Below are 19,399 nucleotides of genomic sequence, written 5' to 3' on the forward strand. Positions count from 1 at the left end.
CATGCCAAATATCAAGTTTCTATCTTCAATAATGCAAAAGTTATGGCCAAAGTAAAAGTTTTTTTTCGGACGGACGGACAGACTGACAAACACACATACTGACATACACACATACTGACATACACACATACTGACATACTGACTGACCGACACTTTCTGCATAAACTGGGTTTTTGTTAAGAAGAGACTGCCTTTAAATCCAATAAAGCGGGAAGAGTTGTTCCTGATATGCCTGCGCAGATTTCACAGGCTCATCTGGGACAACCATACGCACACACATTAAGCCCCCTTTACCCAGAGCGAGGCTTGATTGCTCACCTGCTCCTGTAGTTGGCGTATATCATTCATTTCATCGATCGCGTTCTTGTACTTCTCATCTAATTCCAACTCACAGACACTCACCTGCAAGGTACAAACAATGTGCTCAACTTAAGGTAACACAAACTAAATTGAGCCATGCTTTGAGAATACCCAGGTTGCTCAACTGCAAAGTACAAACAATGTGCACAACTTAAGGTCACACAAACTTAATTCAGGAATTCCTTGAATCCAGAATAAAACTTGAATGCCTTAAAAGCAACAGACCCACGCGATGCCTGGCTATAAACTGTCACAAGTTTATAATAACCCTGATATTATAATTTACCAATCCGATGAATCAAACAATTTAAATGCGCTTGAAAAATAATTTAAGGTTGATAACAATCATTACTTGACATGAATCAGAATACTTGCATATAGCACTGTCAAGTAACGTAAAAACTAGTAAATTCATTTATTAACCAATTGACCGTAATAATATTTAGTCATTCAAGGCCACTTGTTACACCATGGAGATTATTTTGAAACAAATTTTTGGTTTCTGAGATTTTCAAATTTTGATTGTCTTTCACTTTTGGTTATTATTGCATACATTTTTATCCCCACGCTTTTTGAAAAGCGTGGGGATATTGTGGTAATCTCCGGTGTCTGTCCGTCTGTCTGTCCGTTCTGGCCACTATCTCCTCCTACACTATAAACACTAGAACCTTGAAACTTACACACATGGTAGCTATGAGCATATGTGTGACCCTGCACTATTTGGAATATTAATCTGACCCCTGGGTCAAAAGTTATGGGCGTTGGGGTGGGGCAGGGTCAGAGATTTTCCTGCGACCGCGATTCAAAAAAGGCTCATAACTACTGTTTCCCTTCAGATATTGCTTTCATATTCGGTATGCATGTGTATCTAGACAACACCTATCCATGCGCATACAATTATTTAACCCTGTGACCTTGACCTTGAACTTGGGGTCAGTTTTCAGGTTTCGAAATCTGCGACCGCGATTCAAAAAAGGCTCATAACTACTGTGTCCCTTCAGATATTGCTTTCATATTTGGTATGCATGTGTATCTAGACATTACCTATCCATGCGCACACAATTTTTTACCCCTATGACCTTGACCTTGGAGTCAGTTTTCAGGATTCGAAATCTGCGATCGCGATTCTAAAAAGGCTCATAACTACTGTGTCCCTTCAGATGTTACTTTCATATTTGGTATGCATGTGTATTTGGACAAGACCCTTCCATGCGCATAAATTGTTTTACCCCCGTGACCTTGACCTTGAACTCAGGCCAGTTTTCAGGTTTTGAAATCTGAGACCGCGATTCGAAAAAGGCTCATAACTACTGTGTCCCTTCAGATATTGCTCTCATATTTGGTATGCATGTGTATCTGGACAACACCTTTCCATGCGCAAACAATTTTTTACCCCTTTGACCTTGACCTTAATGTCAGTTTTCAGGTTTCGAAATCTGCGACCGCGATTCGAAAAAGGCTCAGAACTACTGTGTCCCTTCAGATTGCTTTCATATTTGGTATGCAAGTGTATCTAGACAACACCTTTCCATGCGCCAACAATTGTTTACCCTTATTACCTTGACCTTGAACTTGGGGTCAGTTTTAAGGTTTCGAAATCTGCGACCGCGATCGAAAAAGGCTCATATCTACTGTGTCCTTTCAGATATTGCTTTCATATTTGGTATGCATGTGTATCTGGACAACACCTTTCCATGGGCATACAAAATTTTCTCCTGTTACCTTGACCTTCAACTTGGGGCCAGTTTTCGGGTTTTGAAATCTGTGACCGCGTTTCGAAAAAGGCTCATAACTTCTGTGTCCCTTCATATATTGCTTTCATATTTGGTATGCATGTGTATCTGGACAACACCTTTCCATGTGCTTAAATTTGTTTACCCCTGTGACCTTGACCTTGAACTTGAGGTCAGCGTTCAGGTTTCGAAATCTGCGACTGCGATGCGAAAAAGGCTTATACCTGCCGTGTCCCTTCAGATATTGCTTTCATATTTGGTATGCATGTGTATCTGGACAAGACCTTTCCATGCGCATGAAATTTTTTACCACTGTGACCTTGACCTTGAACATAGGGTCCGCGTTTAGATTTTGGCCACTATCTCCTCCTACACTATTAGCACTAGAACCTTTAAACTTACACACATGGTAGCTATGAGCATACCGTATGTGCCACAGTGCACTATTTTGAATTTTGATCTGACCCTTGGGTCAAAAGTTATGGGAGTTGGGGTGGGGCCGGGTCAGAGATTTTCACTCATTTTTTTAGGTTATTTTACATTAACTTCTTCAGTTCTACGCCCATTTACTTCAAATTGATACTGAACATCTCTTATGACAATACGGTCAATCTCAACTATGCATGACTCCATTACCAACCCTGGAGCGCCCCTGGGTCAAACAAGCGGCGTGGGGATACGCGTCGGTCTCTGCTGCGCCATATCTAGTTAAAATATGCATTTCAATGGAAGGAACCACCCCAGGAATAGTAGCTGCAATAGTTTGTACACCAAGTGGTTTAAGACAAAAAATTATTTGAATTTTTTTTACTGATCATCTTTTGTCCTTTCCTTCTGTATAAAATATGTTATATATTAATATGAATCATCCTCATAAAAGCAGAATGTATGGATAGGCTTTCTCTTTGTTTATTTATTGTAGACAAACCTGCAGCATGTGGGATTTTATATTCTTTTAATCTGTACGACACAAACTTAATGTGGTCTGAGGAAGCATAAGTTTTTTACTATAACACTGTAAAAAACAACAGCTGGTCCAGTTTTGACGCCAGGGGCATGATTTGAAACATAGTAGAGGGCCAATATATGACGCAGCACACACAATATTAAATCCCTGACCTTATTGGTTTCAGAGATTTTAATTTTGGCATAGATAAAAAATGAGATGCTGGCCAACAATCAAATCACAGGAGAGAAAATAGTATGATATTTATACTAAAAAAAGTCATTTTTCTTGGCTACTTTTCTTCAAGTTAAAATAAATAATCAATATAAATGCATATTACACATCTAGCTCTTTTAATTTCAAATTATCCATTTCCTTAAATCCTTAATGAAAGCGCGTTGCTATTCCCCCAACATTTTTGGTAAAAAGTTGGACTTTCTGAGAAAACTTAATAATACATAGAAGGAAATAAAGTAACCCCCCAGGGCAGAGCCAAATTTGACCTCAAAGCAGGGGTTAATATTTGAACAAACTGTGTAGAGGAGGATACACCAAATATAAAACATAAACAAGATGTGTTTGTGAAACACAATGTCCCCCTATATGACGTTTGACCTTGAAGGATGTCCTTGACCTTGACCCTTCACCACTCAAAAATGTGCAGCTCCTTGAGATACACACGCATTTCAAATATAAAATTGCTAGCTTCAATATTGCAAAAGTGACATTACATGAGCAATTTTGACCCATATATTTGACCTTGAAGGATGACCTTGACCTTGACCTTTCACCACTCAAAATGTGCAGCTCCATGAGATACACATGCATGCCAAATATCAAGTTGCTATCTCCAATATTGCAAAAGTATTCATAAAATAAGCGATTTGGGCCACATATATTTGACCGCTGACCTTGAAGGATGACCTTGACCTTTCACCACTCAAAATGTGCAGCTCCATGAGATACACATGCATGCCAAATATCAAGTTGCTATCTTCAATATTGCAAAAGTATTCATAAAATGAGCGATTTTGGCCACATATATTTGACCTCTGACCTTGAAGGATGACCTTGACCTTTCACCACTCAAAATGTGCAGCTTCATGAGATACACATGCATGCCAAATATGAAGTTGCTATCTTCAATATAGCAAAAGTTATTGCAAAATGTTAATGTTGGCGCAAACCAACCAACAGACCAACCAACCAACCAACAGACAGGGCAAAAACAATATGTCCCCCACTACTATAGTGGGGGACATAAAAACCTGACCCAAGCAGTTTACTAGAAGATTTTCAAAATAAATTCATTGAGCAGAAACTTTTTTTCTTTTTTTAGTAACAGTTACTATCATAATATGAAATTGTCTGCATATTAGAAACCAACGCTCTAAACCAAATACTATTTACCCAAAGCAATATTTCAATTTTTAATTACAGTGACATTGACTTTGACTTAACTGGTACCCAAAAACAATGCCAAGCTAAGTCTGCATGTGAGCAATGTGCACACAAAATTCCAGTGCAAATACCTCCATCCAAACAAGTTATTAAGTGGAGGCTCTTTTTTCTATTTTAAGTAAAGATGACAATGACCCAACATCCTTCCAGTACAATTCCAGGCTAGATCTCAGTGCAAGTCTGGTATATGAAAATTTCATACAAATTTGGCAATATAAGGTTTTTACTATCGTTTGTCAATCTGATAAATAGGATTTTTCAAGCAAATATCCTTAATCTATGATTGCTACTGATACTTACTACTGTTAGTTGTGAACTACATACACAGCAAGATTTTATTTAGACAGTTTTTGCTCCGATATTGCATATTTAAATACTTTAAAACTTGAATTGTCCACCTTGTATTTGAATATATGGCACTTGACAAAAAAAGTGTCACACTTTTTTCCGTTGTTTTTTGGGTTTAGTTATTTATTCCGTTACAAAGCAGTGTTAATTATGTATCTATTTTTCACATACCTGTTGAACAGGGTTGTCGTTTGAAAAATTGGTATCGCTAGACGAAAACACCAAGGATGGAATGTCGAGATCCTGGAAAATAAAAAACATACAATATAAAATCTATTGCTTGAAAAAAACAACTAAATAAGTGTTAAAAAACCATTTACATTCATCCCATCTCCTATTCAAACCGAAATCCAAAGGAATCAAACTGTTCAGGGAAGATTTTGGGATGTTTCCATAACCATTTTTCAGCTAACATATCAATATTGAATAAAACATCAGTTCTGAGCAAGTTTCGCTATGGATGGCAAAAATATAGATATGACATCTAGAGGGCCTAGAGGCAAAACTTTGCTAACCTGCGACATGTAGAAACTTAACTGTTATGTGCAGATTTTGTGATGTGTGTGAAATAACTGTGTTTTTTAGGTTTCCGGTTTGTCTTTTGTACCTATTGATGTTGTTGAAAAGACACATAGTTAAATATATTAATAACTTGGTTTCTAAAATGTCTTAATAAAAATGTCTTATGGTATGTAGAACATACGCAAAGTTGACATATACATTTGATGTTAGACAATTACTATGTTTTTTTTATAAACTATATAATAGCCAATATGCTGTAGAATCAACTGCGATCCAACTTTGTTTTGTGTAATATTATGTATTATATTTTTTGTTTCGCCAAAGAACGTTACATAACTGTATAACATTACTCTCTGTGTTCATGTTTTTATCTATAGTACTGATGTAGGGCCGAAACATGTTTAAGATTTAAGAAATTAAAATAAATTAATGTTGCTGTTCGGAATATTTTATTTATTTATTTAAATATTTTAAAGATAAATTTTCTCACCAAGTTTTATCAAGCTCGAGTCATAAATGTTGACCCAAGAGTGGTAAGAATTTATTTAAAGAATTGACCTAGTCTGAAGACGCAAGTGATCCAGATTACAACTTGGCCTTAGTATTGTGAAGATTCTAACCAAGTTTCAAAAATATTCAGTTATAAATGTTGCCTCCAGAGTGACAACAAGGTTTTTCTACGTTTTGAACTGGTGACATAGTTAAGTATGCACATTACCCAGATTCCAACGTGCCCTAATGTTTTGTAAAGATAAACATTCTAACCAAGTTTATATAATCCCAAATTGTGTCGGTTGTTAAAGATACTTTACAATGCAGAAACCATGTTTGTACAATTAACAACAAGGGCTGTTTGTAAAACATGCAAGCCCCCCATATGGGCTGTCAGTTGTAGTGGCAGCCATTGTGTGAATACATTTTGTGTCACTGTGACCTTTGACCTAATGACCTGAAAATGAATAGGGGTCATCTGCCAGTCTTGATCAATGTACCTATGAAGTTTCATGATCCTAGGCCTAATTATTCTGGAGTTATCATCAGGAAACCATTTAACTCTTTCGAGTCACTGTGACCTTGACCTTTGACCTAGTGACCTGCAAATTAATAGGGGTCATCTGCCAGTCATTATCAATGTACCTATGAAGTAACACGATCCTAGGCGTAAGCATTCTTGAGTTATCATCCGGAAACCATTTAACTATTTCGTGTCACTGTGACCTTGACCTTTTACCTAGTGACCTGAAAATCAATAGGGGTCATCTGCCAGTCATTATCAATGTACCTATGAAGTTTCATGATCCTAGGCATAAGCATTCTTGAGTTATCATCCCGAAACCATTTTACAGTTTGTCACTGTGACCTTGACCTTTGACCTAGTGACCTGAAAATGAATAGGGGTCATCTGCCAGTCATGATCAATTTTCCTATGAAGTTTCATGATCCTAGGCCTAAGTGTTCTTGAGTTATCATCCGGAAACCATCTGGTGGACGGACCGACCGACAGACAGACCAACAGACCGACATGTGCAAAACAATATACCCCCTCTTCTTCGAAGGGGGGCATAATAATAATTATATAGTCATACCAGGTCCAAATGTTACACTGTGGAAATTACAAACTATTTTGAAATCTATGGCAACCATTTTTAAGATGTGCATTTTAATTGAAGGAACAACCACAGGAATAATGCTGGCAAGTTTTGTTCGACAAGTGGTTTAAGAGAAGAAATTATTTGAAATTTGTTAATGACCATCTTAAATTCGTTTCACATTTATGCAAGATGTTTTTTATTAATACTTTTAAATATAAATATACTCAAACGTACCCGGGAAATTTAACACTAAATAGGTCATTGTCAGCTATTGGTACTGGTTACTGGTATAAGCAGAATGATTGGTATTAATAATAAAAAAAAATATTATGTATTGATTGTATTTGTCTTTGCTTATTTTTTTGTATACAAACCTTCACCCTACTGGACAGCAAGTGTATGTCAATCTGATTATCTTTGTTTGCGGGCTCCTGAAATAAAAGGAATCACTCTTCATTCACAAAGATGTTCCTAAAACTGGCATGTGTAATTACCAACCCACAGCAACGCAATTATCTCATACAGGCGATTTCTTTTTTTGTTGTTATTATAACATTCAATTTCCTTTTTGTAATTATAAAATTATTCTTATTCATTGTTATTTATTATAATTATTATAACACGTTATAAATAAAATACCTTTAATTTGGCTAACATGAAAACTGTGCTTTCAGCGAAATGACATACCAAAAAAGTTTGCTTTCACACCAGAAATACAAAAAAGTACCTGTTTTATGCATTTCAAGTAACTTTCATTTTGGTTAATCTGCTCACACAGGATTTCCGTTTGTTTAACAAGTTTAACAAACATCTCTTTTTTACAGTTAATTGTATTTTGCAGCTCCTGTGCCTTTTCTTCTTTTGTTATATTTGTCTTAGTATGTATACATATCATGTCGGTATTCAAGGACTGTAGCGCATCTTCATACTGAGTGATGATTTCCTGAATCTAAGAAAAAATAAAACTGCAATTGAATAGTTTATTGACAATGTCATATGATAGAAACAATTATTTGGACACGAGTTTTATAATAGAATAAGAGAGACAATTACAAAAAAGTTCATATAAAAATAATAGAATCTACATAAAAAACAGAGTTTGCAGATTTTACTGAAATACTTTTTTATGAATTTTGACAAGTATCTCCATATTGCTATTTTATTTGATTGTTCAATTATTTTCCACTTACCTGGACTGGCAAATCTGTCTTTTCTGTAATTGATTCAGTGGTGGCTTTCTGCATCCAAAGGGAGAGGATGCTGTTTGGCATGATTATGTCCCACTTTTCTTTTACCTTAAAGACAACGATCAAAATAGCCATGGTTTAGTTACATTGGCATGGACATGTTTATTTGGACACATGTTTATTGGAAAAATTGAGGCAATTGAAAATCTAGCCCATAGAATTATATTCAAACCTACTGTTTAAGATTTATAAATTATTGTGGACACCGAACATTTATAATGCACCATAAAACAAAATATGTAATGCACACACATTATTAGCTCAATCATTCATGTTGTATAGGCATAAAAGGTCAAGAGTTGAGTCTTAATGCGAAAACAAGTTGTTATATCAACACTAAATAACATAGAAATGGCGTGGCAGAGGCCGACGCTTATCTCCACGCCACATGTTTGACCCAGGGGGCCCCCCAGGGTTGGTAATGGGGCCATGCATAGTTGAGATTGACCGTATTGTTATAAGAGATGTTCAGTATCAATTGGAAGTAAATCGGTGTAGAAATGAAGAAATAAATGTAAAATAACATAAAACTAGAGATGTGTTTGTCAGAAACACAATGCCCCCTACTGTGCCGCTTTGATTTATTAAAAAAAAATCATTTGGCAGGTTCATTAATTACCTCCCTTTAAAACTAATTACTTCCTTTGGATTTGTTTTTTTTTACCTTTGACCTTGAAGGATGACCTTGACCATGACCTTTTACCTCTCATAATGTGCAACTCCATGAGATACATGTGCATGCCTAATATCAAGTTGCTATCTTCAATATTGCAAAAGTTATGGCCAATAATAAAGTACATAAAATAAAAAAATGAGTGAAAATCTCTGATCCGGACCCACCCACCATAACTTTTGACCCAGGGGTCAGATCAAAATTCCAAATAGTGCAGGGTCGCACATATGCTCATAGCTACCATGTGTTTAAGTTTCAAGGTTCTAGTGCTTATAGTGTAGGAGGAGATAGTGGCCAGGACGGACGGACGGACGGAAGACGGAGATAACCACAATATCCCCACGCTTTTCGGAGATAACAAGAGCGTGTCACAGTAGTACCAAATCCCCGCCGATATGTGTTTGCTTGTATGACAACATTTGTTTTAGAGAGTAGAATAATATTTGTAAAACATGGCACCTGTGTCATGTATTTATATTTCAAGGATCAATTAGTTATATAGTGTTGTCCTGTAGAGAATCAACTATCTGGAAATGAAAGAAAGGGAGGTAATAAAAAGGAAGACTATAAACAGTTACTGTTCTTGATCACTGTATTTCTCCTTAAACTCATCTATTCATTTTACAGTGTATACTTCAGTGTTCAAATTAAAATATTATTGTAAAATAAGATAAAGGGAGATATTAAAAATGGAAAAGTTTAAATATTTACTATGAAATTAAATTAAATATAATTAAAAATTATAAATAAATAAAATAAAATAAAAAATAAAATAGACAAAAATAAAAATAAATAAAGAGAGATTATTAAAAACCTACAGCCGAAAGAGTTACATGTATGGTTCATGTTCACTGCACTTCTCCTAGTTGTCATCTGTTTATATTTCTAGTTTCAAGTAAATCCCTTCAGTAGATTTAGAGTTATGCTCCAGACAAAAATTCGCTTTGAAATTAAATAAAGGGAAATAATTCAAAAACTAATGTAGATAGAGTTATGATTCTTAGTCACTGCACTTCTCCTATTTGCCATCTGTTTATATTTCAAGTTTCAAGTTAATCCCTTCACTAGATTTAGAGTTATGCTCCGGACAAAAATTTACTTTGAAACTAAATAAAGGGAGATAATTCAAAAACTAAAGTAGATAAAGTTATGGTTCTTAGTCACTGCACTTCTCCAACTTGCCATCTGTTTATATTTCAAGGTTCAAGTAAATCCCTACAGTAGATTTAGATTTATGCTCCGGACAAAACTTTACTTTGAAATTAAATAGGGGAGATAATTCAAAAACTAGGTAAATAGAGTTATGGTTCTTAGTCACTACACATTTCCTTCTTCCCATCTGTTTATATTTCAAGTTTCAAGTAAATCCCTTCAGTAGATCTAGAGTTATGCTCCGGACAAGAATTAAGTTTGAAATTACATAAAGGGAGATAATTGAAAGACTAAGGTAGACAGAGTTATGGTTCTTGGTCACTGCACATCTCCTAGTTGCCATTTGTTTATATTCTAAATTTAAAGTAATCAGGGGCGTCGAAGCAAATTGACATTGGGGCGGCGGAGGGGATGGGTAAAGGAGGGGGTATCCTCCCGTTGGTGGGGTCCAGGGGCCTCTCATGATTTTTTTTTCAAATTTTAGCATCAAATGGCGTATTCTGGTGCGTTTTAATGCCTGATACCTGACCTTATACACGTCTATTCTTAATGAGAAAAGTTGTAACAGACAGACAGACGATGGAAAAGTGATCTCTATATGTTGCAGTTTGTACTTTGTAGCAGGCGACACAACAATGGGGATCATGCGAGTTGAAAGAACGTTCTTCGGGATTTTTTCCTGAAATTCCGTTTTGGAAATTTGAAATTCATTGGTTGGTTTGGAGTAGACATTGCAATGACACAAAAAAGTGGTAAAATACATTAAATATTTTTTTTTAGAATTATCGATTTACTTTGAGTTATTACAATTAATTCAGGTATCTTGAAGTATCTTTAATTTTGTGATAATTATGGACTATTGGATATCGGTACATTTGTTTCATGTCATAATTTCCTTTATATTAATAAAAAGAAGCAAGTTAAAGATTCCCAGGTTACTCAAGAATAAAGGGAATATCGTTATAAAAGAGACCGATCAATTAACAACATAATTGACACGTACATTACCGCGGGCTGGTGATGACAATCAACAATGCATGTGTGCGAAAGCGTGATGACCTTGCTTCGTGGTAAATATACGGGTATTGAAATGGAAAAAAATATGAAAAAGGTCTTTGCCGAAATTTAATTTTTGCCAAAAATATTGGGTCGCCACGATTAAAAATATATTTAATTTGGCACAAGGGGGTAATAAGCCGCCGCCCCTGCCGCCCCAGCTCCGACTCTCTGAGTAAATCCATCAAATAGATTTGGAGTTATGCTCTGGACAAAGTTTCGGATGGACAGACAGACGGGACCAATTACTATATCCCCTCTGAATTTTTTTTTCGGCCGGGATAAAAACAACAACAAGAGGGCCTGAAAGGCCCAAAGTCGCTCACCTGAGATAAAAAGAAATGACCTGTTCTTTGCAGCCCAAGATATCAATAGAACAAATGTTCTAACCAAGCTTCATGAAGAATGAACTACAAATGGCCCCCTGGCGGCCATGTTTTTCAACAGAAATGAACCATTTTTTAACTCGCCCAAGATATCATTTGGACAAATCTTCTGACAAAGTTGTATGAGGATCCGACAATAAATGTGGCCTCTACAGTGTTAACAAGGCAGATATTCATGACGCACAACGGAAGACAAGCAATTGACAAAAGGTGTTCACAAAAGTTCACCATGAGCAAAAAATAGTATGCTCATAAAGATTGTCACCATGTTTGACAAATGATATTATTAAAACTAATTGAGTAAACTAAATCAAGATATGATAAAAAAAAATTGTACTCAGAAAGCGTCATTCAGATTGAACTAAAAATGTGACTAAAAGTATTCACAATGTTTCACTATAAACAACTGTAGACATAAAACAAGATGTGTTTGTGAAACACAATGTCCCCCTATATGACGTTTGACCTTGAAGGATGACCCTGACCTTGACCCTTCACCACTCAAAATGTGCAGCTCCACGAGATACACATGCATTTCAAATATAAAATTGCTAGCTTCAATATTGCAAAAGTGACATTACATGAGCAATTTTGACCCATATATTTGACCTTGAAGGATGACCTTGACCTTTCACCACTCAAAATGTGCAGCTCCATGAGATACACATGCATGCCAAATATCAAGTTGCTATCTTCAATATTGCAAAAGTATTCAGAAAATAAGCGATTTGGGCCACATATATTTGACCTCTGACCTTGAAGGATGACCTTGATCTTTCACCACTCAAAATGTGCAGCTCCATGAGATACACATGCATGCCAAATATCAAGTTGCTATCTTCAATATTGCAAAAGTACTCATAAAATGAGCGATTTTGGCCACATATATTTGACCTCTGACCTTGAAGGATGACCTTGACCTTTCACCACTCAAACTGTGCAGCTCCATGAGATACACATGCATGCCAAATATCAAGTTGCTATCTTGAATATTGAAGTACTGCAAAAGTGTACATTAAATGACAGATTTTGACCCATATATTTGACCTTTGACCTTGAAGGATGACCTTGACCTTGACCTTTCACCACTCAAAATGTGCAGCTCCATGAGATACATATGCATGCCAAATATCAAGTTGCTATCTTCAATATTGCAAAAGTTATTGCAAATGTTAAAGTTGGCGCAAACCAACCAACAGACCAACCAACCAACAGACAGGGCAAAAACAATATGTCCCCCACTACTATAGTGGGGGGCATAAAAAACTACCACCCCCCTAAGAGCCTTGTTTTTAAACAATCATGAAATATTTTCAGACTAACCTTGCAATTACATTTCCAATTAAAAAATCAATAAATCCATTTTAAAACACAAATCTTTGATAATCACACAACAAAATGCAGACCTCATCAATAAACTATGTGCTTCAAAAATTATATCTTCTCTTATCTACGGTGCCAGACATCAAAGAAATAGCACAACAAGGTATCAAGTAGCTGATCTAAAAATAGAGCAGCAAGGTTCACTCACAGATGTGTATAGATTTGTGCTCAGGCAGCTGATAAGCGTCAGTTGGAGTAATTAAGTGTGCATTCATGATTGGAATTCAAACAATTCAAGCTATGAACAGTTTTTCTCCCTTAAGTTATTTTCTGCGAAATAAATATTACTACATTAAACTTCAGGAATATTTTACTAGAGTGTGAAAAAGGTTTTACTATAGCACCATAAGGAAAAATGCCCAGTCCCCTGGTGGCCATATTTTTCAACCAACCCAAACCATTTTCAAACTCGTCCAAGACATAATTAGGATGAATCTTCTAACAAAGTTTCATGAAGATCAAACAATAAATGTGGCCTCTAGAGTGTTAACAAGGTTGTACAAAAGCCATATATACAGTACACTCCATGCGTATTCCCCAATTTCCCTCCATACGCCGCGTGCAGTAACGCCAAGGGAGATTAAGAAAATTTTGCGATACGCGGCTTCGCATGATTTTGGCGGCTCTCGGCGTTGGCAACGCGGGGAAACTCCGTGTTTTACGAGAAAACAATCAATTTAGCTTTGTTTGACTTCCTAATTTTCAAATAAAATTACATTTATTACAAGTACATATATATATCTATTCATATATAATATACCATTAAAAAAAAAAACAACCAGGATAGATCGATCCCCACGTGGTTGTAGAAGTAGTTGTATAGAAAACTCGTTTATTTACGACAAACAAAACATCGTCTTTAAACTGATACTTACCAATTAATATAATCACAGTTTGCAACATTGTTTTTATTTTGATAATTTAATCCAAAGTTTTCATGTAAGCAGGTGTTTTTTCTATACTGAACATGTAAACAAATGACCAAGGACCCTAAAAGTCTCGCAAATCTGTGTGAATTGACAGTTTGACGTTATCAAAGGAAAGCTGCTTCCTGTCTGAAGGCATAACTTACTCAAGTAAACACGTTCAACGAAAATGCATAAGGAATGGTTTTAATTGTCAGAACAAAGTCGATTCTCTGCTCACTAATGCATTTATTTTCTCTTTGTAGGTAGGTTATTCCCATTGATGGCTAAAAGAAGGTGGTAATTATTGAGTTGATAGTTGAATTAAATATTCACAGTTGTATTATAATTGCGTCGACATTCAAAACAATGTTTACCAGTAATTATGGACCAAATCGGCAGAGTGACATTCACACATGTTAATCCCTTTTGTCAAAACACCGCAGACAGCAGTCTACGCAATAGGTCAGTAAACAAGCTTTGCGTGTTTTCATAACGTCAAACACTTAATCCAGTTCCGCCCAGATGTCTTCTTTAATCAGTTTACAGTACAATAACTGTTAAAATAATTACTCTACTTAAATACCGTAACGATAAAGATTCCGCATGTTCGATTTGAAATTATTTTGGAAGAAATATCAACTTATTCGCGATATAATTTTGTTTAAAAAGACCACAGAAACTTTTAACCGAAATCAACAGAATTAAGTGTTCTCTGCGCTACAAAGTTTGTATAAAAAAATCAATACACGCACGCTTTGCAGGAGTATACCTTGACCTTGTACATTGCAGCATAATTTTCGCGCGCTTTTGTCGGGAAATATTCATGATGACTGTATATTGGAAGCATTTGTAAACGTCGTGTTAACATTAAAAATCGTAGTGTGTTTCGGATTACTTATTATTATTCTCATTCGGAAATTTTATGGTACATTTATCCAGTATTTAAACAATTTTTAATAACAATGTTTTTATTTTTTGGCATGCCCAGTAGCAAACTGCTAACGCGGTGTTGCGCGGCGGTCGCTGATAAGAACAGAAATTGTCTGCATTTACCCACTAGGCTAAAGTAATACACTCCGCGGGTATTAGCGAACTCGGCGGAACGCCGCGTTTTACCTCGCTTTCAAACTCCGCGTAAACACTCGCTAGCAGGTAAAAAACGTGTAGTGAGCGCGTTTTTCGGGAAAACGCGTGGAGTGTACTGTAGCCATATAAGGAAAATTGCCCCCCCCCCCCCCCCACTGGTGGCCATGTTTTTCAAGCAACTGGAACCATTTTCGAACTCTTCCAAGATATCATTGGGACAAATCTTCAGACCAAGTATCATGATGATTGGAAATTAAATGTGGCCTCTATCGTGTTAACAAGGTTTAACTATAGCCATATAAGGAAAAATGCTCTGCCCCCTGGCGGCCATGTTTTTCAACCAAATGGCATCACTTTACAACTCGTCCAAGATATTATTGGGATGAATCTTCTGACCAAGTTTCATGAAAATTGGACAATAAATGTGGCCTCTAGAGTGTTAACAATGTTTTACTTTTGCCATATATAGCCATATACGGAAAAATGCCCCGCCCCTTGGCAGCCATGTTTTTCAAGCATACATAACCATTTTCAAACTCATCAAAGATATTATTGAGACACATCTTCTGATCAAATTTCATGAATATTTGAAAATAAATGTGGCCTCTAGAGTGATAACAAGGTTTTACTAAAGCCATATAAGGAAAAATGCTCCGCCCCCAGGCGGACATGTTTTTCAACCAACTGGTATTATTTTCGAACTCGTCCAAGATATTATTGGGATGAATCTTCTTACCAAGTTTCATGAAGATTGGACAATTAATGTGGCCTCTAGAGTGTTAACAAGGTTTTACTATAGCCATATATAGCCATATAAGGAAAAATGCCCCGCCCCTTGGCAGCCATGTTTTTCAAGCAAACTTAACCATTTTCGAACTCATGTAAGTTATCATTGAGACCAATCTTCTGACCAAATTTCATGATGATTGGACAATAATTGTTAAGAGTGCTAACAAGGCAAATGTTGACGACGCACTACGCACAATGGACGACGTACGACAGACGACGGACAAAAGGCGATCACAAAAGCTCACCATGAGCACATTGTGCTCAGGTGAGCTAATAATAAAGCTTTATTGTTGATAATGTATTTACTATGTATATTAAATTATACCACAAAAGTTTAATAAGTTCTTTGCAGAATCAAATGAATATTTAAATTTATATTGTATACCTCTTCCAGTATTTCTAATGTGTATTTTCCAATTCTGTTGCTTTTCATTATATCCTCTTCCATGATAGCTATATAGTTAGTTATGTCTGATAGCAGTTTGTCTCCATATAAAGGATCTTTTAAACGACCATAATTAAGATGAAACATGTCATTTCTAGAATTCCTAGCCTGAAAAACAAGAATAAATTTCATTTTTTGTATAACGCCCATAGAATAAAACAGATACATAAAAAATCATAAAGAATAAAACTAACATAATCTGCGTAGTATCTTTTGTTAATGGGGTAACAATGGCCGATGATTCAGTGTCATAAATCATAAACAACTCTGAGACTTTGCCACAGTAATGTTTTTGCAAAGTAGCATGATGGGCATTCAATCCAAAGAACTCTCATTATTGTATGTCGACATTAGTTCTCACCCAAACGGGCCGGAAGCAAAACTTGTCCATCAACAACTAGAAAAGTAATGGTAATGAACCATGATAAGTGCAATGACACAATCCAAGGTTTAAAGAACCTCCCGATAAATAATCACAATTGCTCTCATCAGCCATAATTTAATTTTGTGGTTCTGCTGTCAAGTAGATTTTTGAGTTTTTATTGTTGGTGGACAAGTAATTTTTTTTCCATGTTTCCACACCCATGTCTACGTGTAAAAAGATATGTGTCCATAGAGCACAGATGCCCCTTCATTCCACTTTTGCCTCAAAACTCCACATACGTAAACAAATCTCAAACTTGATCTTTAAGTCATGCATGTAAACTCACACACACAAACAATCCGAAAAGTGTTATTAAAGAGAACTATTACTCACCAATGAAGGTAAGTATCTGAAAGCTCTTCTTTAAAGTAAGTAAGAAAATATCTAAGTCCAAGGCCCGTAACTTTGTCAAAAATCAATGGAACCAACCGAAACTTTAATTTTATCTGTACGTCATGCTCACACACAAATCAGGTAAATATGCAAGCGTTTAGCAAAAAAGTACAGAAAACTGTTATTGTTGAGAAAAGTCCAAGGCCCATAACTTTGTCCAGCAAAACTCGATCTTGACCAACAACTCATGCAGGTAGACTCACATACCAAAAATCATGTAAATATCTCAAAATGTCAGAAAAATAAATTCTGGAAAGTATTATTTCAGGAAAATTATTATTTTAAAGAAAATTTCTAAGTTAAAGGCCTGGGTTCCAGGTAAATATCTCTAAGCGTTAAGGAAAACAACTCCAGAAATGGAATGACCAACGGACTGACAGAAAAACGGACAGTATCACTGCTATACAATTGTATGCTGTCCTTCTGTGGGAACAAGAGCTGTTTGTAAAACATGCATGCCCCCCATATGTGCTGTCAGTTGTAGTGGCAGCCATTGTGTGAATACATTTTGTGTCACTGTGACTTTGACTTTTGACCTAGTGACCTGAAAATCAATAGGGGTCATCTGCCAGTCATGATCAATGTGCGTGCATCATCCTCTTATCCATATATATACTCATACCAAAGTTTCAATGAAATCCGCCAAAGCACTTCCAAGTTATCATTCGGAAACCATTTTACTCTTTCGTGTCACTGTGACCTTGACCTTTGACCTAGTGACCTGAAAATCAATAGGGGTCATCTGCCAGTCATGATCAATGAACCTATGAAGTTTCATGATCCTAGGTTTAAGCGTTCTTGAGTTATCATCCGGAAACCATTTTACTGTTTGAGTCACTATGACCTTGACCTTTGACCTAGTGACCTGAAAATCAATAGGGGTCATCTGCCAGTCATTATCAATGTCCCTATGAAGTTTCATGATCCTTGGCCTAGGCATTCTTGAGTTATCATTCGGAAACCATTTGGTGGACGGACCGACCGACGGACGGACCGACCGACCGACATGTGCAAAAAAAATATACCCCCTCTTCTTCGAAGGGGGGCATAATGAAAATAGAAAAATATATACTCACTGTTTCCACTAAAGTTTTATCTTTAAACTTTTGAGAATGGATCTGCAGCCAGCCAATACATTCGATGTCATCCGTACAATCTATGTGTTTACTTCTATGTTTAATTAACCCTCTTAACTTCTTAATCTGCGTTGATGTTTCTTTACCTTTCTCGTCAGTTGAATAATATATATCACGTGAACATGGAAGAAGTAAATTGAAACAAAGTGTTACATTAGCCCAGTGATTTAAATTCCTGAAAACACAAACAATTAAAATTAGATTTACTAAGAATATAACAACAAATATGTCCTAACGTGCTCCACAAAAAGTGCACAAATTAATAGCGGTACATTTCTTGAATATTTATTTAAAGCTACAATCGATTTTCGCGATTATTAAATACAAATCAATATTATACCTATGGTTCATAAAATATTTGGTAGTAATGATTTAAAACAGATATTGCAATTATTGTATCATGCATGATTGCATGTTGCTTTGTGGTTGGATGTCAGAAACTCACATCTTGCCATCGCATTAATTTATTCAATGCATCAATGTTTCATTCCATTATGCACTGTATAAGTCTCTCTGCACAAACCAACATAACATACCCAGCATGAAATTGACGAACAAGATTGTTGCATCTGTACGCATGAATGATACCATTAAAATGTAAAAAGACATTTGTCATCAGGCATGATGTGTCATAAAGCATGAAAAAGTTTCTACATACAAATTGAAAGTAGTATCAAGAATCACTAAACAGTCATTAACAAGGTTGTAATTTTTACTTGACTACAACTTTACAGTCCACCATCGTGCAAAGCTCGTCTTTCTGAGGGGGAATGCTTTCTGTGCATTGTTTCTGAAATGAAGAGAGGATGCTTGTGTCAACATCTAAACTAGAGCTATCAATCAATGTAATGAATACACACAGCGCCTTGTAAGAGCAAAATCATAACAGTTAACTTATCAGATATATTGGCCATTTTGAATTTCAAAAGCAAACAAATTGCCACCAGTACATTTTGAAGTGAATCCTAAAACAAACTGACAGGCAAATGCAGAGTATGGTATTGCATATACGAATAAAATTTAATTCCACTTTGTTGAAAAGCCACAGAGATAAATGAAATTCAACTTGTATCTACAGATGCTAGACAAACGGACGGAGGGACTGACGGACAGACAGACAGCAGACAGACTAATTGAAACATATGAATCCTATAGAACCCCCATTTTCATCATATCCTGGGTTAAATGATAACACTGAAACCCTATCTCATCTTGATCATAATCTAATCACTTGATCTAAAACACGTGTACTATTTTTAGTTTTATTACAGTAAATGTTTTATATAACATTATATTTTTGTACATTTTAATTAAAGACAAACGATTACCCATGATATCATATCTGTTAATACAGTATTG

General features: G+C 35.9%; 1 protein-coding gene across 3 annotated transcripts in view; it reads right to left on the reverse strand.

The window, feature by feature from the left end:
• Positions 1 to 19,399, reverse strand: part of LOC127869409 (uncharacterized) — a 74,751-nt gene that overhangs the window by 21,154 nt on the left and 34,198 nt on the right. For all 3 annotated transcript variants that reach the window (XM_052411955.1, XM_052411953.1, XM_052411954.1), the window contains exons 4-11: positions 18,757 to 18,830; positions 17,981 to 18,215; positions 16,028 to 16,195; positions 8,153 to 8,257; positions 7,690 to 7,911; positions 7,337 to 7,393; positions 5,020 to 5,091; positions 319 to 402 (exon numbers count right to left, since the gene is read on the reverse strand). In XM_052411955.1, coding sequence (XP_052267915.1) covers positions 319 to 402; positions 5,020 to 5,091; positions 7,337 to 7,393; positions 7,690 to 7,911; positions 8,153 to 8,257; positions 16,028 to 16,195; positions 17,981 to 18,215; positions 18,757 to 18,830 — 1,017 coding nt within the window. The remainder of the gene's footprint in view (positions 1 to 318; positions 403 to 5,019; positions 5,092 to 7,336; positions 7,394 to 7,689; positions 7,912 to 8,152; positions 8,258 to 16,027; positions 16,196 to 17,980; positions 18,216 to 18,756; positions 18,831 to 19,399) is intronic.

The sequence above is a fragment of the Dreissena polymorpha genome, chromosome 2, assembly GCF_020536995.1.
Source record: "Dreissena polymorpha isolate Duluth1 chromosome 2, UMN_Dpol_1.0, whole genome shotgun sequence".
NCBI lineage: Eukaryota > Metazoa > Mollusca > Bivalvia > Myida > Dreissenidae > Dreissena > Dreissena polymorpha.